The 23778-nt window shown below is 39.3% G+C and overlaps 1 protein-coding gene across 2 annotated transcripts in view; it reads right to left on the bottom strand.

Annotated features, from left to right (window-relative positions):
* Nucleotides 1-453: 453 nt before the first annotated feature.
* Nucleotides 454-23778, bottom strand: part of RIPK2 (receptor interacting serine/threonine kinase 2) — a 35080-nt gene continuing 11755 nt past the window's right edge. Inside the window, exons 2-11 of one of the 2 annotated variants that reach the window (XM_089517583.1) lie at nt 20636-20789; nt 18903-19058; nt 17929-18086; nt 16936-16985; nt 15733-15894; nt 10005-10090; nt 9741-9836; nt 6750-6840; nt 4940-5107; nt 454-4308 (exon numbers count right to left, since the gene is read on the bottom strand). In XM_089517583.1, the coding sequence (XP_089373709.1) occupies nt 3971-4308; nt 4940-5107; nt 6750-6840; nt 9741-9836; nt 10005-10090; nt 15733-15894; nt 16936-16985; nt 17929-18086; nt 18903-19058; nt 20636-20789 (1459 nt within the window). In that variant the 3' untranslated portion in view covers nt 454-3970. The remainder of the gene's footprint in view (nt 4309-4939; nt 5108-6749; nt 6841-9740; nt 9837-10004; nt 10091-15732; nt 15895-16935; nt 16986-17928; nt 18087-18902; nt 19059-20635; nt 20790-23778) is intronic. The other variant, XM_089517584.1, reaches the window with a different exon arrangement.

Here is a 23778-nt window from a genome sequence, read left to right as displayed (position 1 = left end):
TGAGGGCAGGGAACCATCTATTATCCCCTCTGTTGTAAGCTGCCCGGATTCCCAGTGATTGGTCGGCATATAAATAAATCCTATTACACTCGGCCCCCGGGTTACGAAAATAATCCGTTCCGGCGCCATTTTCGTAACCCGGAAGTCTTCGTAACCCGAGAAAGCCATAGGCGCTAATGCAGAGAAGCCGCGATTTGGTGCGAAATAGCGCCAAAAAGCACCAAAAGGTTATTCGTAACCCGGAATAACCTTCGTAACCCGGAAATATTTTTTATTTTTTTTTTCTTCGTAACCCGGAAATTTCGTATCCCGGCGCGTTCGTAACCCGAGGTAAGAGTGTATTATTATTATTATTATTATTATTATTATCGAAAGATGAGTGTACTTGGAAGACCATCTCCCTATGAGATGCAGCTAGATGGGATAATAAACAGGGAGACCCAAAGGCCTGCATGGCACTGCCCTTCGGGATCAGCCCTAGAATATTGTTGAACATATGAGTAGGAGGGTGCAACTGCAGCCTCATATTGCACATAGGTTTCCCATAGATATCTGGTTGTCCATTTGGGCTAACTCAGCAACTTTAACAATCCATTCTTCTGCTATCAGTGCTTCAGTCCATTTCCAAGTTTGAGCAAACAATATTCTTGCTGCTGTTATCAAAGTAGTAATCCATATTTACTTTCCAGTTCTTACTCCATAATGCAAAATTGTTTTGTGTGGAATTACAAAATCCATCTTTACATATATTTTTTGGATTAACATATAAATCTTAGACCAGTAACTCTTTGCCTTCTTGCATGCCCACCATATACAAAAAAGGAACGTTCCTTATCTTGACAACCACAACATTGACTTCAAACATTCTGAGACATTTTCGACAGTTTATATAGCGTTAGATACATTTGTACATCATCTTATACAGATTCCCCTTTAGGTCACTACACAGCATACATTTTAGATCTGTGGACCACATTTTCCCATATATCCATATAATCATTATGCCCAAAATGTTGGGCCCAACTTATCAGGTACTTTCTAACCGGCTCATCTTCTCTCACATTGCCTCAGTTATACAACATGGAGTACTTTGTGAGAAATTAAAAATGTTTTGACTCCTAGAAGTGCTCATGAGTCACTCTCACTCCTTAAACATATTAAAGATGGTCCAAGACAGGCCTCAGCAATGGAACCATGGCAGTTCTCCTCAGAGCTTGAAGTTCCTTATGAGCACTACAACTCCCACAATCTCACAATCCTACATTTTAGTTTGTACGTAACAACTCACACTGTGTGCTGCCATCTCCAAGAATCCATTGACAGAATTAGGTTTTTCTGAATAAAATTAAAGCAAAACCCCTAAACAAAACAAACAAGTCTTCCTGTCACATAAGCACAACTGTTAAGTCCTCATGTTGTAAAAAAAAAGGCAGTAATAATTTACTTAACTCAGCTAATCTCAGCCGATATTGACTTTTCTGCTCCAGATGATTTCATATATGAGACTTATCAGGTTCCAGGAGTTTATGCAAATTCATTTTGTCTTTACTTTGTGACCTAGTCAGCTAATGCATTTTGATTTGTAGTCATAAAACAGTTTACTGTAGGTCATAAAAAGCATTATAAATCATGTAGATCTCATATTCCCTGCATCACTGATAAGACTGGACCAGGCTGGCTAAGCCTGTACAGATCTGTCTTCACTTCATAGAAACACAGGCATTTTCTTTATAGTCTATGAGGCCGATTGTCCATCTAGCTCAGTATTATTTACTCTGACTGTTAGTGCCTCTCTGGAGTCTTTGTCACTATTCAGAAAATTAATTAGTCTCTGTGGTTATTCCGTAATTAAGTCCTGCATTATTTGTACACACTGCAATTTTTTGTACACTATGTAAGTAACGGCAGTCCAAGTTTCATTCTTTCCACCAGGAGGAGCATAAGTAATGAGTGTGAGCAATGGACAGACATAGACTTCAGAGACTTTTGCTGCTCTGTTTTTTTTAAGAGGAATTTTTTTTTCTTATTTCAATATGCTGCAAAAGAATGGAAAGGAACCCTGCTCTGTTATCATTCTTGTATGATATGAAGACTTCTTTATGGAGTTTAACATTTGTACTCCAACAGACCCCATTTCAGTTTCTTTCAGCCTTACTTTGAAATGTTCCATTAATAATTGGAAGAGGTCAATCCCTCCCCAATACTTTGATTTAGAATTTGCACTAGTTTGACTGTAATGGTGCACCCACTTTTTTGAGCAACAACCTTAAGCAACACTGAGCAACAACCTACTGAATCATAGGTTGTTGTCATTATAGCCTTGCTAATTTTGGAACGAGCATTGGATTTCCCCTAGAATTAAATGCAAGCAACTTGCACAACCACTGAACCTTATCTTTATTTTATTTTTTTTAAGTAAGAGATGTAATGGTTTTGAAACTGTATTAGAAAATCATGGAGTTCTTTGGAAAAATAAGAAGAAAAGGTCATCAAAGGCAGACAGAGCCCTTAGAAACACATCTTCTAATCTTCTGCTGTGCTTTGAAGCCAGAGATCAGTGAAACTTATATCCATAAGGTGGGCTTAATAGAATCATTTCACTATCCAAGTCTTGTAACACAATGTTGTGCTGGAACAGATAGGCTGTGGTCCCAACAGCAGACAATATTGTTTTGAAATGATCTCACCAATATATGAAACAAGAGCTTGGAATACGTTTTTGAATAATAACTGCTACAATCCTGTAGGGAGCCATGATGGCTAGGAGATTCTGGGAGTTGTAGTCCAAAAGAGTAACTGTCTCAAGCTCTGTGCTAAACCAATAGCCTTGTTTTTCTCAAATACAATTTTGACCGATGAGAGAATGCACAGAAAGACAGTAAAGCAATGTATATTTTTCCATCATTTAATATTTTCGTTAAGTTTACAAATTCACAAAATACATCTGTGCCCAGTGATGAAAGTTCAAGTGTGTGGTGTAAAAATAGTCTCTTTCTGTGTGTGTATTAAAAAATTAGACTGTCAGGTAATACTTTCATTTGCCATGGCATATTTTCCCCCTAACCTCTAGTCTAAAATGCTGCAGCAGCAACACAGGGCATGTCTACACTGAAGGAAAATCCAGCTTACCTTCAGGTTACCCCGATCCACAGTGACCACGGACTTGTCTGCACACACTGAAGCAAGTTTAGGAGAACTGTCCACACACAGTTATTCCTTTTGAACTCACCTTGGTTCGATAAATTGCAGTATGTGTGGCTGCTTTGGATTTTTCCCTTTCCCTCTATGCATGTAAACGTACGTATTAGTGAACTCCTTCCCCCGGCCCCAAAACAGTGTCACTATGAAGTGCAGTACACACACATGCAGGAACATCTGGATTTTCTGCTCAAAATCAGGATAGATCCTCACTTGGGCGGGTTACAGACCGCCAAAAAATACGTATGGAATACGTATTAGGGTTAGGAAGGGGCGGTGCTTCCGCACCCCCCTAACCCTAGTACGTATTCCATACGTACAACATGGCGGCGCCCCTTCCACATGGGGGCCGCCATGTTTACGTATCGGACGCATAGCGTCCAGACGTGTCGCGGCGCCTATGATGTCGCAAATGCGCCAGCGGTGCCTCGCGACATCACAGAGGCGCCGCAAGAAGGAGCTCCATTTTGGAGCTCCTTTTTTGCTCCGCGCGGGAGCCACACGGTGTGGCTGCTGTGGCTCCCGCACGGAGCAAACGGCGGCGACGGCAGACCGCCTCAAAGCGGTGGTCTATAACCCGCCTTTGTTCCTTTAGATTAAAGCTGTGAGGCAATGAAAAGGCTTGATTCAGCCCCAATCATATTGCATGTCATTTGGGCATCTCACTATGAGACCATTTTATTTGGCCTGTGTACACGCACTGAGGGTGACATTTCAGAAACAGGAATCCAGTTTGTAAGGGGCTGAATGCAAATTCTTCATACTGATTTAATCAATTCAAAGATGCAGGCCTACATGGAACAGATATATTTGGATAAGGTTGGAGTCCCAGCTGCTTATTGTCTTTCAGTTTTTGCACTATGACTCTGGCAACCTCTTCTCCTTGGCTATCAGTAGTATCAAGCAGCTGCCTGACTTTTGAGGTCCTTGTAGGTTTGGTGCTGATAAGTTCATAATCTTCTCTCATGATTAAATCCCTTGCAAGGAGGGCATCCAACGATTGGTTAAGGCAAGCCTCAGTCATCTGGTTGACTATTTCCTCTCGTTTACTTTGGATCCACTGGTGAGCTACAGCAAAAATATGCTTTTGCACAGTGCTCTGTGTAAAATCTAAGAAGAACAATAAAAAGAAGAGTTGACACAATTCTGAAAGAGATCTGCCTTATTTGTCTGAACTTTAATATACCAGAATTACATTCATCAGATAAGACTACTTTATAGTTTTATTAAAATAAACTCTAAAAATGTAGCAGTAACCACACCCATAATCCTAGTATACTCAGTATTTCTTAGCATAATTTTTATTTATGATGTTTTTATGCCACTTGATGTAGTAACATCTCTAAGTTGTTTACATAAACTGCACTATAAAATGATGGCTAAAATGCATATATATGAGATATCTCTATCTCTCATAAAAGAAACCAAGGTAGACATCCATGACTGCTCTTCTATGCTTGAATTCTGACTTATGGCAACTCTAAGACAAACCTATTTTGGGGTTATCTTGGCAAGATTTGGGGGGGGGGGTTGCCCTTGGCTTCCTCTGAGGCTGAGAGAAAGTGATTTGTCCAAGGTCACCCAGTGGATTTCTATGGCTGAGGGGGGTTTGAACCTTGCTCTCCAGAGTCATAGTCCAGCATTCAGACCACTACAGTATGCTGTCTCTCCATATTACAATACTGTTAATAAACACACAAGCTGATCATATGAATGGGATGCAAGGGTCCCATCTGCATACCTGAATTGTTTCCTGGAGATTGCAGTGAGTGTGGCATGGAATTTGATGAATTAGAACTGCTTGTATTAGATGAGGAAGAGCTCTGTAGGGATACATTAGGAGGAGCATTCTGACGCAGTGGGAACAGACTCAGTAGTGTGCGTGGTTCTCCTGAGGCATCATCACTGCCTTTTATAAAGAAGAAAAAACATGTGTTTTTAATCTGAGTTCACACTAAACTAAAAGCAAGCACAGAACCCATTCAGAATAAAATAACACCCAAACAATGATACCTTTATTGGACCAACCAAAATGCAAAATTATATGTTTTCCTGATGTGAAACATGAAGACTTCTTGAGAAATCCAGTGTTCTTTACCTACATAAGAGCCTGTGGCTTCACAAAGGAAGGAGACATGCTAGATTCCAAGGAAACATCTTCTTTGAATTGCAAATGGATATTAAATTTCCTTGACTGTGAAAATCTGCCAGTGACCACATGGCCAAAGGGGGAGATGCCAGCCTGCAGATAGCCCTCCCTACCATCTGAACCAAGTCCAGAAGCAGAAAATGCAGGCCTATGACTAACATCTTCAATTTCTTTCTCCTGTTTGCCTAAAGAAGCCAGTGTGACTTTGAAAACTTGCAACATGTAATTTTGCATTTTGGTTGGCCCGATAAAGGTACCACTGTTTGGATATTATTGGATTTGCTATATGGCCAACATGGCTACCCCTTGATGCAATTCAGAATCAGTTTGTCATTTTGCATATACAACCCTGTAACCAAAAAACTATTATTGCCACAGTTGTTTTTTATTGGCCTTATGTCAATCTATAATCCTTCTGCCATATAACAAGAGGCTTTAGAAGTACTTATTTGCACAACAGTCACATGACAGAGGGCCCTTTCATATAAGCATTTATGTGCCAGAGCAACATCTTATGGAATCCTGGGGTTTGTATTTTGCTGAGGCATTTGAGCTTTCTGGCTGAGAATTGTTAGTATCTTTCAAAAATGGCCCATCCACTTAGTAGAACAGAAAAAAGGTTAAGCAACAATAACATCTAAAACAAATTCTAAACTTGCTTGTTCAGAGGTAGACAGACAGGACAAACCTGCTTTATTATCACAAGCCCTGAAGCTTTCCTCTTAGAACTTCCATGCCTTGTTCAACCAGTCTACATCCCTTTTAGTATCGATTTGTGCTTGCACGCATCTCTGTAGAACAATGACATAATGTTCTGACGGGCCAAATATGGCACTGCAGACAGCCAGACATACCTATTAATCACTGGGAGAATCACCTGTACAATTACTGGATGCCTGTTTTCACAGTCTGAGCAACCGATTCAATATATTTTTCTTCTTTACTTTGGTCTGGTCCCTACTATTAACATTTATTAGAGAGGAAAGCACCATCTAGTTTAATGAATAGAGAACATGTGGGCCTCTGCCCTCACCATTGGCTATGCTAACTAGGACTGATAGGAGCTAGGAGTCCAGCAACATCTGGAGGCCTCTCACACACATTTGTGATCAACTTGCTCTATATTTAAAATAAAGTTGTAACCTTATTCATTGTGGTGGGCCTTCAAGTCATTTCTGGCTTACAGCAACCCTAAGGTAAGCCTATCAAGGGTTTGTCTAAGGCGGAGAGTGTGTGATTTGACCATGAGGGTTTCCATGGTTCAGTGAGGTTTTGAACCCTGATCTCCAGAGTCATAGTTCAATGCTCAAACCACCACACCATGCTGGCTCCAAGTAATATTCCAACAATATTCATACCAGATTACTATTATTCAAACCTTTACTAGTTTAGGAGTGCGTACCTTCAGAGAGGACATTGTACTGCTTGGACATATCTGAGAGAACTCTTTGTTGATTTAATCTGTTGCTCTGGGATAGCAAGTCACAGGCTTCCTGGGACAAAACACAGTCAAGTAAGGAACACAGATGGAGTTAATGAGATTAGTCGTCCCCCACAGCTTTTCCTTTGCTCCTAGCACCATGTAATGAGATGCTCATCCAGGTTAACATTTAAAAAATAAATAAATAAACAGCACCTTTTAAATTTCTCTTTCTGTGGCTAAAACTGAAATATACTTCAATTCTACAGTGGTAGCTGATGGCTCCCTCATAATGAGCAAAATGAATCCGCTCTGGGTTTTAGTATGAACCATAATGGAGCTAATGTTTATTTATTAATTATTTTATTTATATCACACCTTTTTCCTGACATGTGACCCATGGCAGATGTTAAAAGAAGAAAAAGCTAAAAACCTGATAATAAAAAAATTTAACACAGTTAAACAAGCTGTCATATTAAAACTCTATGAAATTCATGGAATTCCCATAGGCTGACAAGCAACTTGAAAGCACAAAAACATCTCCCCCAAATCCTCTCTCTCACACACATGAGATCACATCTCTCAACTCCACCCAGATGATTCACAGTGCCACAAGTGCTTGTAAATGGTTTACTGGCCACATAATGTAACTTCCTTTCACGACTGAAGTAAGAAACTTCATTGAAGACAGAATCTATACCATTATTCCCAAGAAAGACTTGCTCACCACAGGTCTTGATGTTTCTGTACAAAACTATTTGTAGTAAATTTGTCATTTTTCTTGAAGTATTTATTCCAGGGATGTTCTTTGCTCTCTCTCTCTCTCTTTTGTGAGATCAGTTCAGAATATCTGTTCCCTAGTTCTGTGTTCAGTTACCAACACAGATTCAATTCTCTCTGTAGCCATAGCTATAAACTTAATCTAAAGCTAAGCTGAAATTCTGCCTCTTTTAAAAATAGGAACAATTAATTTTGTCATGATTTTGAGGGGCACCTGGGGGCAGACGTCTATTTTCCCACCAATAAGACCTCCAACCCAAAACATTAAACATATTGGAACACAGTGTGTCAATAGGACATTCTGTCACAAAGTGGAAACAGAAAACCGCTGAGATACCAAGACCATAGAATCATAGAATCATAGAGTTGGAAGAGACCACAAGGGCCATCCAGTCCAACCCCCTGCCATGCAGGAAATCCAAATCAAAGCATCCCCAACAGATGGCCATCCAGCCTCTGCTTAAAGACCTCCAAGGAAGGAGACTCCACTACACTCCGGGGGAGTTTGTTCCACTGTCGAACAGCCCTTACTGTTAGGAAGTTCTTCCTAATGTTGAGGTGGAATCTCTTTTCCTGTAGCTTGCATCCATTGTTCCGGGTCCTGTTCTCTGGAGCAGCAGAAAACAAGCTTGCTCCCTCCTCAATGTGACATCCTTTCAAATATTTAAACAGGGCTATCATATCACCTCTTAACCTTCTCTTCTCCAGGCTAAACATCCCCAGCTCCCTGAGTCGTTCCTCATAGGGCAAGGTTTCCAGACCTTTCACCATTTTAGTCGCCCTCCTCTGGACACGCTCCAGTTTCTCAAAGTCCTTTTTGAATTGTGGTGCCCAGAACTGGACACAATATTCCAGGTGGGGCTTGACCAGAGCAGAATACAGTGGCACTATTACTTCTCTTGATCTAGACACTATACTTTTATTGATGCAGCCTAGAATTGCATTGGCCTTTTTAGCTGCCGCATCACACTGTTGACTCATGTTCAACTTATGGTCTACTTGGACTCCTAGATCTCTTTCACATGTTCTTTCATTCAGCAATGTGTCTCCCATCCTATATCTGTGCATTTCATTTTTCTGCCCTAAGTGCAGTACCTTACATTTCTCTGTGTTGAATTTCATTTTGTTAGCTTTGACCCAGCTTTCTAGTCTATTCAGATCATTTTGAATGTTGGTCCTGTCCTCTGGAGTATTAACTATTCCTCCTAATTTGGTGTCATCTGCAAATTTGATAAGTGTGCTCCCAATTCTGTCATCCAGGTCATTGATAAAGAACCAATCTAACCTGTACTTGAAGTGGCAGTGAAACTTAACCCACAGCCCTCCATATATTTTAAAATGACCTCCCATATATCTGAATGTTCAGAGATTCTCTAGCTTGCAAATATTTAATTCAGTGCTTGGGGAAGGGTGGTGTTTTTACTGACTCACCCCAATGCAGGAAGGAGTAGAAGAGGAGGAGAAGAGGAAGAGTAGGAGGAGAAGGGAAGAAAGATTCTAATGCTCCTGCCAATACCAAATATTTCAGCCTGGTACTAGTGGAATAAATTGAAAAAATAAATCAGACTTTCCCATTTTTTAAAATTAAATATTTGATCCAAATATATTTTATGGTGGACCTATTAAATCAACGTAACTTTGAACCAGTCCTACGAAATTTAGAAAGATGACTTATATTAAAGAAGACAACTAGATCATTTATCTTAGTGCTGTGAATTCGAAGGCTTTCATGGCCAGCATCCATGGTTTTTTGTGGGTTTTTCGGGCTATGTGGCCATGTTCTAGAAGATTTTCTTTCTGACGTTTCGCCAGCATCTGTGGCTGGCATCTTAGTGCTGTTTACACTGACTGACAGAGGCTCTCCGGTGTTCTGGAAACAGAATTCTTTCCACATGCTACTTGGAGATGGCAGGAACTGAACCTGAGACTTTCAATATTTAAACCATATGTTCAATCTAATCAATAGGATTTGTGCATAATAGGCTGACTGAAGGGAGAACTAGCTCCTTTTAAGTGACCTTGAGAATATCTGCCCTTAAATGTCTCAACACAATTACCGGTAAAAGGATTTTGATCACCCATCTGAATTAATTCAGATTTATCAAGGGGTTATATAAATGCTAAAGAAAACCAAGTGATATTAATGATGATGGTCATGATGATAACAACAAGAACAAGAAAAGAATGCATTACCTCTTGTAAATTAGGGTTCAATGGTATATTTAGAGATATGGATTTATCACTAGACGTGCTGCTGGGTAAGTGGAGACATCGCCACTCGTATTCAGACTGAAAGAGATATTTGCAAGTGTGTATTAATCAGTGCAGAACTACGGTAATAGGGGTACATCCTTGGTACACAATTTCTAGCTTCAGTTACTTTGTGAGCATGATTCATTTTATGGGCAGATAATTCTCCCTGGTGTATTTTTATGTTAGGTTATAATGAGTACTTACTTTGGCTTTCTTTAACTGTATCACAGCTTGAAGCATAGGTATTTCCTCAAAGGTTCTCAGCACAGGTTCAAGCTCTATTAAGCATTCTAAATAAACAAACAAACACATTTTGTTCCATAGCGTGAGATCTCCAGCAACAAAAGTACTGATTTATGGAAACATATTTATGAAAAATACTTAAGGGCATGCTCTGAAAAAAAATCTGTTTTAACAATGACAAAAACATCACATCAAACACATCATGCAATCCCTGAAAAACACTAAAATTGTTTATTTATGAACTATTCTTAGTTCCCAAGGGATCCCAGGAGAGTACATGCAAAACTTTAAATGAACTAATACAATACAAACACCATGTATTTGCAAACAAAGAAGCTTTAACACTGTTTATCCAGCAAACTAGCAACAGCAAACAACTAAGGAGAACACACAATTTAAAATTTTGTCTTTAAAACACTTGGGCAAAGTGGAATGGTTTAAGCAAGTCCAGAACAGGGAACCTGGATCTGGTATGTGTTAATAGCAAGAAAACAACAAAGTTTAGTAATTGTTTATTAAAAGTAAATATGCAACTTGAATGCAGCCTTCAAATCTGCCACTTACCACAGTTCAATATTAAGGGATCCACAAACCTGACCCCACCCCAAGATGGGGTGGTCAATTTGGGGGAGGATCTAATTTTGACCTCTTGCACTTGAGATGGGTTAGACCATTAATTCTGAACTGAAAATCCCCCCCCCCCGCCCCAATGCAATTTGGATGTGACTAGAAGTCTTATTTCTGGAACAAGAAGCCCCTGCATATATAGGTCAGTAGCCTGACCAGAAAGTTGAATCCTGAAGCATCATATTATTGACCCAACGAAATGGTCAAGTTCCTAGTCTTTATGGACAAAATAATTCTGTTGAATCCAAACAAAAATCAGTCTAGTTCCTGAAGCCTCTTTGGTGAATCCTAAAGCCCCCTAGCAGTCTCCAAAGCTTCCAAACTGCACATTAAAAGAATGTTTCCTTTAAAATTGCTTATAAAGTCCTCCCAAAATGCATGAAAACATATGAAAATATCCCCGCCCTGCCCCAATAATCACCCAAGAACATAATACTACCTTCAGGCACATCTGATTTCTTCTGCAGTCACTCTCAAAATGACTATAGGAAGAGATTCATCTTCATCTCCTATCACCATTTTGAGAAGATCTGCAGAGGAAAATGGAGGTATTTGGGCTTATTGGAGTGGTGGTGGCCTGTTGGGTGGAAATTGGCCATTCACCCCCATGTATTTGTGTCCACTTCTAATCTAGCCCAATGTTCTCTTCACATAGTAGCCAACCAGTTGCCTATGGGAAACCATCTGGAAGGACATGAATACTATTTTAAGTACAAGTTGTATAAGCCTTCCCAAACCTGATACTGTTTTGGACTTTTCTTCAGCTAGGGTGGCATGATGGAAGCTCTGCTCCAATATCCAATGGCCCTCAGGCTGGGGTAGGCCACTTATGATTTGCAGGAGACTGTGCAACACTTTCTGGTACTTTCTGTACCTGAAAAGGGTTTTGAGACCTTAGTCCTAGATCCATGCCTGCTCCTTCAGCATTGAATTCCTGTCATGCTAGGACTCAGTTTCAGAGCCATTAGTTCCTATCAAAACCTGACAGGGAATGGCTTACATACACACACAAAAAAATTCTAAGTTACGTCATGACATCTCCATGAAAATATCCAACGACTGGAAGCACATGTATAGCAATTCAGCATTAAGTCCCCTTGAAAGCAAAAGTGAGTGAGTGTAGATTGGATTGCAGCCTCATTGCTTAACAGGCTTTAGTGGAAGGGCTTGCATGATTTCAAAAACAAAAGAGGCAAGATCTAAATCTATTTTAAAACCAATAACCATAATAACAAAACAAACAAACAACTGAGCAATTGGATTTATTGCTTTGTATGGCCAGGGGGCAGTATTTCCCCAGAGGATCAAATTAATGTCAGAATCATGATGCCAAAACTAGGAAAACAAGTTGTTAAAGAAAGACCAATGATGACTCAAAGAAAAGACAATCATTCAGGTAATTAAACTTTTTAACCAATTATTGCAAATTGAAGGGAGTAGAAGTGCTGCCTAGACAACTTCTACACTTCATATGTGACAGCAAACAAGCTTTCACTTGTGATTGCAAACTTCAGTAGATTGATCACTACATAGTGGGGGTGGGGGAGAAAAAGAAAAATTGAAAGCTGATAAGATGAATATTAGTGAACTGTACTTAATGGTAGTTAAGTACTACATAGACCAATAAAACAAAAACATAGGGGGCAGTCAACTAAAGAACTCTCAAATATTAGATCAGTGGCTTAACCTTAAACTAGTATCAATAGTGTAGCTTCTTCTTGTGTTTTAAATATATGTTCAGCATCTTAATCTGCACTTTCCAATCCACATAATAAAATAAACCTTTTAGAATTTTAAATGTAAAACTGAGATAGTATGCACATCTAGCTTAGATGTGAAGGGAGGACAAGAAGATCTTTGAATCTGAGGTCACCTCAGTTTCTAAAATGTCTTAAATTTCAAAATACTCTGGAATATTAAGGGGCAGGAGAAATCTTGTCATACAGGATTGTTATATCCGTGCACTCAAGCAAGACAAAGAGCTGCTAGGCAAAGAACGTGTCCTTAACATATTTTGAAAGGTATGAATGTCATATTTTTGCTACAACAGCTTAAAAGCATGGCAGTTTAGGCAACTACAAGTTTTTCATTCCCCTCCCCCCCCCCCCCATTTCATTAAAATAGGATCTACTTGCATCCATACACATCTCTCTCAAGTACACAGAGAGAATCTATTTCTATGTAATACTTGATTTGCTCAGCTCTGGTTAGTACTTGGGTGGCAGACTCCCAGTGAATACCAGGTACTGTAGGCTATATTTCAGATCAAGAAACTGGCAAGACCACCTCTAAGTATTCCTAACAAAATCCTATGAAATTCAACAGAGATTTGAAGGCATGCACACATACACACCAATTACAGTTCAATACAAAGTATTCTTCAGAAAGATTTCCTTGAGAGCTACTTGTAGCATAATGCCCAAAAGGTGAAACAGAAAGTGGCCTTGCCCAAGACAGTATAATATATTGTGGAGCAGCCATAGGCCTTTAGATTTTGAAGGCTGCAACTATAAACAACATCAGGTATCATGATCAATGGTGAGGAAATTTTAAAGTCCACAAAACTGGAGGGCACCAGGTGGAGAGCAGACTGGTCTGAAGTGTGGAGACACTGACCTTTCTATAATTAAACTATCGAAATTGTGCTAGATTATGTTATACATTGGGCCCGTCTCATATACGGGGGAATCTGTTACAGACCCCCCGCATATGGGAAAAACCATCCTATGCTGGAATCCTATGGATTCCTATGGCGGTGCACTCTGGTGCATGGCAGTGCCTGCGCGCCTGTGGCACCCACACCATTTTGTCCGCCAGGGCTTGCCATCCGTGTGAGCTCAAGTCCGTGGATGGCAAGCTCGCAGATGGCATGGGCAGACGGTATTTTATCTACCACTTCCTGAAACAATGTATTTTTCAACAGATTTGTAACTGGAGGTAGAGAGGTAGTAGAAAAATGACTCAATAAAGTGAATCCAATAAAAAAAACCCACTAAACAGTGATATCTTTATTGGCCAGTCAAAATGCACAATATACATGTTGCAAGCTTTCAAAGCTTCACTAGCTTCTTCATCGGGCAAACCAAACAGGAGAAAAAAACTGAAGATGTTAGTCATAGGCCTGCATTTTGCTGGTTTTGTTCTTAGTTAAGATGGTATGCAGGGACATCACTTGCAGGCTGGCCCCTCCCCCTTTTGGCCATGTGGCAACTGGGAGGTTTTCAAAGCTCAGGAAATTTAACATCCATTTGCATCACAACAAAGACACTTTCTTTGCAATCTAATATGTCTCCATCCTTGGAAGGCTATAGTCCCCTTTAGGCAGAGAACACTAGATTTCTCAAGAAGCCTTCATGCTTTTGCATCAGGAAAACTTTAGGTGGTGTTGAGGTAAAACAGTCCATTTTAAAAAAATGTTTTACCTTTGTTGGAGGTCAAAGCCTCAAATAGGAAGGTCCCAGTCCACTGGCTGACTCTTTAATATTCCACTGTTGTGGCTATAATGTGATATCTTAAAATCTAAAAACATAGCTCTGATTATGGAATGGTCTGCCAGATGAGATCCATCATATTACCACCGTAAACAGCTTTAAGAAAACCATTAAGATGGATCTCTTCCGGCAGGCCTTTCCTGAATTAATTCCCAGCCACCAAAAATAAGGAAATCCAGCTTTTGATTCAACCTCGCTATAGCCACTGTTTATAATTATTTGTGAATTTTAAGTATGTTTTAATTTTAATCTGTTTAATTGTATTTTAAGGGGTGGGTGGGAATGATGGTTTGTGTATGTATATTTTAATGTAAGGTGCCCTGATTGCGTTTCGTAGAGGGACAAGATATTATTATTATTATTATTAACGGTCAACATGGCTACCCCTGGATGTTTTCTAGATCAAAAGTTAACTATACACCAGCAATTCTTGAGGAAATAAACGTATTCTAATTCTAGAGCATTTATTGGATAGTGGAAATAGAGGTGGAATAAGCGGAAATATACAACTGGAATATGTGATTCCAATTATATCATTCCAAATATGATTGGAAATATATGCCATATTTTAGGGTCTCTCTTTCTGTCAGTCATCCAGGTTTTTGTGAGGAAGGGTGGTATATAAATCAAATAAAGTGAACAAAGGAAAACAAATATCCATGTCAATGACTCTGACTTATGATCTCATTATTAACGTCCATTTCAAAGGTATGATTATTAAATCATACTGATATCTGTATCTTATTTTTTATTTGAAAGCCCAAATATTTAACTGGGCTTTCAAAATTAAGTTATTTTGGTGCCAGACTAACCACTTCTTTTCAAAATAGAAATATTTGAGGAATCTGATCCAAAGTATTTGAGGAATCTGATCCATAGTGCATTTAAATGTAACACATGCAGATGAGGTACAACCTGATCATTTCCAGAACAACCATTTAGACTGAACCATCCACTGACTCACAGCTTCCACTAATTTTGAAGGCAGTAACCTAAACTCAATGTACTGTTAAGAGGAATAAAGAACACTAAAACTCTCTTTTCGATTTTCAGTTGTTTAAGCACATGCAACCTCTAGCAGACCATATTGTTTTGTTATGTGCCATCCAATCAGCCTCCAAGAGATCCTGTTCTTAACAGCCCTAATACTGGTCTTGCAAACTGACAGGCTTGCTTTCTTTATTGATCTTGCTCTTTTCCTACTGCTTTCAGATTTTCACAGCAGGTTACCTTACTGGGCAAGGGAGCCTGCATACACTGCTTGATCCTTATTTGTCCCTTCCTGCAAGAGAACTCCAGTACATCTTTGTGTGTGTTCAGTTGTTAAAAGAAAACAACAATAACCCGACACTATCCTAAAGGTGTGCATGAAAAAAAAACCTGTATTTGATTCCCCCTTCTGCCCTGCCTAGATTTCCACAATAACATTTGCATTACAGCAATTACATAGTTGGATGCTGGTCAACGTGGATGCCTTAGTAGGAAGGACAGGCAGCAATACAGATAGTGATGTCTGTTTCACCATTCCATTCTTTAGCTGCCTACTTTGTGACGTCAAACAAGAAACTCACTTGAAAAAGAAGGCCTTTCATCTGGATTTTGTGACCAGCCAGATTCCATTAAAGACAGCATCAACTCTCGATGAGGAATGTCAAATGGTAGATATTCTTCACTAGTGTCTGGACGCCTTCCTTGTGACACACTATACATAATCTGCAAGGGGTTTATAATATCTGTCAAAGTAGATATTATGCACTTATTAGAAATACATGCATTTCTTATCCAGTAGTGAAAATATAGATGAACAGTGAGACAATTAAACTTACTGCACAGCCCACAGGGATGGGATCGGGGTGTGACGAGAGGGAGTGGGATTGGAACAGAATGGGTGCTATCACCCATTTCATCGTACACTGGAATAACACCACCGGAAGTTCTCATTCCACTGCTGATCCATCCCAGAGGAGGCGATTTTCAGGAACACTTCTGAACAGTTCCTGAAATCACCTCCTGTGAGACGGATCAGGAATGGAATGGGAACTTCTAGCAGCGTCAGCGGCGTTCTGGTGTGCAATGAAATGGGTGATAGCACCCATTCTGTTCCCATCCCGCTCCCTTTTGTCATGCCCCGATCCCGTCCCTGGGGGCTGTGCGATAACCCTAAATACTTGATATTATATATAGGTGAACAGTGAGACAATACTTGATATTTTAAAGGTAAAGATATAATTGATATTAATATCTAGTCGTAACTGACTGTACGGGGCGGTGCTCATCTCTGTTTCTAAGCCGAAGACCCAGCATTGTCTGAGGACTATTCTGGTGGTCATGTGGCCAGCATGACTGCACCAAACACTGTTACCCTCCCACTGAGAAGTGGTACCTATCTATCTACTGTACTTGCATTTGCATGCTTTTGAACTGCTAAATTGGCAGAAGCTGGGACTAGTGATAGGAGCTAACTTCATCCTGCAGCAGCCAGGCCTTGAACTGTCAACCTTATGATCTTCAGAACATCAGAATTGGTGTCTTAACCGCTAAGCCACTGCATCCCACTTGATACTTTGTTTTTTTTAAAAAAATACTTGATATTTTAGATTATACTATATCACCACCAAAGCTCTTATTGAAAAAACTCATGATCTCCCCTACCTTCCAAGCTTTCCTGACAAAAAGGAAAATCATCATAAAAAAACCCCCATCATGTTGTATGTGCGCTTATTTAGTGGGGCAATTTAGTAAAGTAACAATGACAATAAAAGAAAGAACCTGACCTTCAAATGGCTGTTTTCTTGACATCACTTCCCACATGATAATGGCATAACTGTTCAAAGCAAAACAAAATATGTACATGTAGTGAGGTAAATCAGTTCCATATTATCTGTCAAGACAAAAATATCCAGCACAAATTTCCAATTGTCCATTTTTAAAAATGAATTTATACCTCACTATTTAGAAAGAACAAATAGCTCATATATTAAGTGACAGTTTAAAAACTGATTGACTCAATAGTCTTTTGGACCACATTTTCCAGTTCCATGTTGACAAGATGGAGAGGAGAAGTAGTATCTTCCTATCATTTTGTGTTCCAGATAACATTTTATTTCTTTACAGTTTTCTTCCCATTATAACAAATTACTTAAGAATCATAAAATCATATAGTTAGAAGGGGTCCCATGGGCCATTGGGTCTAACCCACTGCTCAGCACAGGATCACCAGCTAAAGCAACCCAATAGGTAGCTATCCAGCCTCTTCTTGAAGATATCCAGAGGAGACCTCACCATATCTCCAGGCAATTGATTTCAATTGCCAAACAAATCTTACTGTCATGAAGCTCCTCCTCATGTTCAACCAATATCTACTCAATTTAATACCATCAGATCCAGTCTGAAAACTGATCTGGGAATATTTACTATACTCACGGTATTCAAAATTGCTTGGCTAAACTACAGACGCCTGAGAGAAAACTATTATGTACCAATATGTTAGTAGCCATACAGTGAGCAAAAGGAATGAAAATACTCAAGATGTCACATAACAGAATTTTAAAAGCACACAAATATAGATATCACTATATTAAATTAGTCCTCCTAATGAAACAGTTATGTTGGCTTTAAACTTCAGACTGGAGCCTAAAATAATCCCAGATTTGAGACTCTGATGTGATAGGACTCTCAAATTCCACTGTGTTGAGTACATACTTTTTAGGTCTTTGGCAACCACATGCACATACACTTTTCTCAGTCTCAAAATAAAATATAAATACCTGTATATATCATGCTTTATACTTGCACGTGTTTTTTTACTGGCATCATAATCTTCAGGTGGCATGTAGACGATAGTCCCTCCCTCAGACATTGACTTCTCAGTTCGTGACAGTGACATGGACACCATGCGCCATTTTGACAACCCAAAATCTGCAATCTGAATATAGATACTAAGGTGTTATGTTGGAACTTTATGTTAATGTGTACTAATGCTGTGGCAAAACCTCCAGGAGGAACCTTTTAAAGTGTGCATATGTGACTTCCAATCTTACTCAGCAAGTGGTACAATTAACATATCCTAGCAGGTGCATCCTGATTTTTATGTATCTTTGACTTTGTCCTTTTCAAACATATATTCAGGGTAAGGTATCTATCTAGGTATCTATCTATTAAGTAACATTATTTTCTGCATGCGAGTCAGATTTTAACAGTGAACTGAGCTGAAGCTGAATTCTAAACTTAATAGGATAAACCAATAGCATAATTGAAAATTGGTTCATCCCTCCCAACCCCCAAATACCATCTTGTATTGTATGTTACCACCTACAATTAAATTACCCTTATAAATTCTTGAGAGATTGAAGGCAAATGTACTCAGGCTTTCAAATGAATAATTAAAAATACAATTGTGGACCAGCTTCTCATTCATTGCAACTCTTAATTTTTTTTGCCAAAAAACCCAAATGGGTTCCTAGTCCTCAGAGGCAGAAATAGCCTCAACAGAATGCAGCCAAACACTGATGAAATCTCAGAAAGCTATCAGAGGTCAGGCTCAGCAGTATCTTCTAGTGCACTGAAAGGCAAGGCTTCACTTCCTTCCTGGGTTTTGCCCCTTTATATCTGTGATCTTCAGCAGTTTCATTTCTCTACCATGGGAAACCTTCTTTTCTGCAACATCCCACCCTCAAGGTACATCAACTCCTACAACTGCAGAAAAGTACAGATGCCAAAGAGTAAAAAAATGCATTCATACCTTAACATGAAAGTCACTGTCAAGTAAAATATTCTGGGTCTTCAAATCATGGTGCAAGAGTGGAGGTGTCATATTGTGAAGGTAATTCACTCCCAAAGCAATTTCATAAAGCATGCGAAACCTCAGTGGCCAAGCAATGTCAGGATACATAGTTTTCTACATGTATATAGAAAAAGAAGACTCAATGCAAATATATACAATTGATTCACTTTAATTTAGAACCAAGGCAATGTAAAGCCATACTGATCAGTACATATCACCCTATACAGTATTGATATCTCCCTATATAAGTGTGCCTGAAAATTAACATCCATAGAGGAGAGAATTCCACAGCATGAGAGCAGCCACCACAAAGGCTCTCTCATTTGTCCTTTCAGTACTACCACTGCCACAGTCACGTCTGATGAGGGCCTTCTCAATGGCTGCTCTCCATCTGTAGAATTCCTTCCCATGCAATATTTGGCTGTCCTCTCTGTGGCAAGCATCTGGGGAAAGCTTTCAGCTGTTAAACGGTTGCTGAAAAGGATGTTTTAATGGAGATCCTCTACTTTTACAGTGGGTCCTTGGTATCCACTGGGGTTTGGTTCCAGGACCCCTTGTGGATACCAAAATTGGTGGATATTCAAGTCCCATTCAATATAATGACACAGTGAAATGATATCCGTTCTATAAAATGGCAAAAGCAAGGGAATTTGGAATTTATATTATTTCTGAATATTTTAAGCTGTGGGTGATTGAATCCAGGGATAAAAAAATCCATGGATACAGAAGACTGACTGTATCTTCATTCGACATGTTTAATAATTGTTTTAGATTAGTGTTTTGAATAAATTGTTGGGTCTGTGACCGCAGAATAAAAGATTGATTGTTTTGAATAGCCCATTTGTGCTTTTAATTTTTTTATACTATAAATTGTTTCAGCTGTATTTTGTTTTAACATATGCTGTAAGCCACTTTGGGCCCCATATTGGGTGAAAGGCAAGACATCCAATCAATCAGTCCATCAATCAATCAGTATTCCTAACAGCTGATTAAATGCTTGTCTAAACAAAGATATTTTGCATCTATCCTGTAAAGTGACCACAGATTAGGGTTGCCATAATTGTCCACTTTTACCAGGGACAAAATGTGGAACAAATTCAAGACCAAACTGTAGGACAACTGCAGGACAAAACTCAGCCCAAAATGTAGGACATTGAAGAAAAATGGTGGACCTTAAATGTCCTACATTTTGAGCTGAGTTTTGTCCTGCAGTTGCCCTACAGTTTGGTCTTGAATTTGTCCTACATTTTGTCCCTGGTAAAAGTGGACAATTATGGCAGCCCTACCACAGATTCAACAGTAGGGATGGTGAATTCTGAATTTTTATCCTACAACACCTATATGAGCTATTCATTATGGCTAAAGGCAAAGAACCATGGAACCTGCATTTCAAAACATCTCAGCAGCTACAAGTTTTCCTCCCCAGTATGAAGGGTCACAAACAAATCTATTTCACCAATATAAGTTCTGGATAGATGGGACAACACTGTTAGCCCCTTCCCGAAATTTCCTGCTTTCAGCATATGGTCCTTTCAGTCTAACAGATAGATTGGTGGAAGAATACAGCCAGCAGGTGTAGTCTACTTCCAGGATGAGTTGCTTGAATAGCCATTAAGAACAACTTCACTTTAATCTCCCTTGACATTGACTGTGGTCACGAGAATTAGGCTGTCAACATTGTACATACTTACTCCATGCAAAAGTTGGTTCAGTGACCCATTTGGCATATATTCAGTCACGATGCCCAGAAATTCAGGCTCATTGCAAATTCCCAAAATTGGTAGAATGTAACTGAACCTTGCTTGGTGTAACATTTCAGCTTCCTTTAAGAGACTGGTTCTCTCACTATGAGGACAAAAACAATTTTGCAATCACTACAATTGTACGCTGTATGTCAGAGAAAGGAACTGGCAAAACCAGTATTCCTAGCCTAAGAAAACTCTATGAAATTCATGGGGTCACAATAAATCAACAGGCAACATGAAGGCACATAAACATATACACATTGCAGTCTAGAAATATAGAAATTAAACTCTGACATTATTTTGTTTTTGTAAGAAAGATAAACTCTCAGAGCAACAAAAAAATTAAAGGGCACTTCAAGCCAGTACCTTGAAAAGGTTACAGTGTGGGAAGAAAGCAGTGGAAATAACTATTCATATTTATGTTAAAATGTATTCTTTTTCTTTCTATAAAAAATCATGATCAGGCACAAGGGGTGATAAGTTCTGGTGAAAGAGAATGCCTTGCCATGCTGTGTTGAATCACTTAATTCATACCTCAAATTAGAGGCCAAGTCTTTCTAGAGTGGACTAATTGTTTAATGTCTGGCTGTTAGGAGGCCATAGAACTAAGGAAGCAGTTGGCTTAGAATTTTTATATTGAAAAAGCACAGGCAACATCCCAAGGCACTTCACTCCAAGGACAAAAAGAGATATACATTGAAGGAAGAGGGTGCTCTTGAAAAACCTGCCCTGTGGCTGGAAGTACATTCCTGAAGGTTGTTTCCTCCTCTGATAGTGGTGTGAATGATGTGTGGGGCCACTACTACTCTGATCACCATCACAGGAGAAGTCTTGGATACCTCCCTGCAGGAGTGATGAAAATGTTAAACCACTTGTGGGATGGTCCAATCTGTGAGCATTTTAACGTGATACAATCCTGGTCCATGTCTATTATGGTCAACCCTCTCTTTTGGAGAGTGTAATGGTGAAAACTCTGTAAAACCCAGAATTGCACCTTTGTGAACCTCCTTAAGATCCGAGTGTCAGGGGTGCATATGTGGAATCACCACATTTGCGCAGTTGTGTGCTGATGGCCATGATCTAGCAAAAGAAACCCTATCACTAGAAACAGCCTTCTGTGCAGATCCTGACCCCACACATCCTTGTGATACACTCATACATACACACATACACATTACACACATCTAGAGATATGGAAATTAAACCCTGATATTATTTTGTTTCAGTATGAAAGATAAACTCTCACAGCATTGACAGTCCTTATTTTATCTTTTGATACAGATGCACAGATCCACTGAGGGCTACCATTATTGACCATAACTGTATTGTTCTGTTCCTTCAATTAGCTCAGGGTGTCAGTTTACATTTATGCACTGTATATTAATAACATAAGAAGAGCCATATTCTATGAGACAAAAGGCCTAACTATCCCAGTGTCCTGTTCACTCAGTGGCCAAACAGTTGCCTATGGAAAGTTTGCCAGCAGGACAGGACTACAGGGAAGGAAACAGAGCATTATGCAACATCTGCCCATCAGCATCCACTACTGCAACATGAGACAATAAATATTCATTAACCCAACATCACAAAAGGCACGTTTTAACTGTGTAGCTTTCAATTCCATGACCCCAGTGCTATTAAAATGCACTATTTCTATTTTATTTCAGGCATCCTTATCTCAATGTTTGATGCTTCTTATTCCTTTTAATTCTACTAACTAATTCTAATTAGAATTCCTCTATGTAAAGCTAGGACCACACTGGTATAGGCTGACGTGAAATATAATTCATCTGTTCACACTCTACTCCTTTTGCACAGATATTGTTCTGCTGATCTTATTCCCACAAGTCAGAATTAAACAGAACCGTCTAATTAAAAAGATTGTATGTACAGCACTGTGTAAATTTACAGCACTTTATAAATACAGGTTAATAATAATAATAATAATAATAATAATAAAAACAGGTGTTTCTCACTGAATTTCTGTTGATTCTAAGTGCCAAATTCAAATGTTACTTCCAGGTATATTTCTTTAGATAAGTAGTATCTGCCTGGAATGAAACATTCTTTTTCTTGTCTACAGCTTCCCTTTGGGTCTCTTTTGCAATGTCTTTCAAGACATGTCCCTGCCTTCACTACCACCCACCCTCTTAGCCTAGGGTAAAAAACACTCACAGTTCCTCCCTGGCTTACATGGGATACAGTGGAACCTATCTATCTCTCCAAATAAAATTATGTCTACTTAAGAAGCACTTTCAAAAAAAGAAGGAGGAGAATGTGATTCAAACAGACCTTGGAAAGACTGGTGTTTTGGACTTCAGCTCCCAGAATCCCTTCCTAAAGCATGTCTGTTTTTCCCAAGCTGACTGATTAAGTTTCATATTGCAAAATATATTGGTTTTCGTAAACAGTAGGATGAATCCTCTGGAAAAGTATGTAACTAAAGTAGATCAAGAAGATACAGAGTGGTCTTCAATCCAGAATTTGAAACAGATAAAACAAAGCTGCAGCAGGTTTACCATCCAAAACTATTTCACTTGAGATGCAAAACAAATGTCCAATAGGGATAACTTGCCAATTCAAGGGTCCTGACAGGTATATCATGCTCCAGGTCAAAATATGTTGGGGCTCAATGCTGTTCCATTCTTGCTTCCCTATATCGCATCCATTCAGTATCTGTAATCATTTCCCAACCAGCACAGCACATTCAATGGCTCACAAAGGCTACTAGGCATACTCATAAAATCATAGAATTATAGAATCATAGAGCTGGAAGAGACCTCAAGGGCCATCCAGTCCAACCCCATTCTGCCATGCAGGAACTCTCAATCAAAGCATCCCCGACAGATGGCCATGCAGCTTCTGTTTAAAGACGTCTAAGGAAGGGGACTCCACTACACTCTGAGGGAGTATGTTCCGCATGCCTAGTTGTTGTTTTTTCCAGTTCAGTTGCTGAACCATGCTTTATTTATTTTTATTTATTATGGTATTGTACCTCTTACTCTTGTTTGTCCCCATTTGGCTCATATCCTGTTGGCACAGAGTTTACCAGGAATAATATTCTCATTTGAGGGGCAACAAGTTAACTT

This window comes from Sceloporus occidentalis, unplaced genomic scaffold (assembly GCF_023333645.1).
Source record: "Sceloporus occidentalis isolate IW3139 unplaced genomic scaffold, rSceOcc1.0.p SCAF_3, whole genome shotgun sequence".
Lineage (NCBI taxonomy): Eukaryota > Metazoa > Chordata > Lepidosauria > Squamata > Phrynosomatidae > Sceloporus > Sceloporus occidentalis.
The sequence above is the reverse complement of the archived record's forward strand: the minus strand, read 5'-3'. Positions and strand labels throughout refer to the sequence as shown.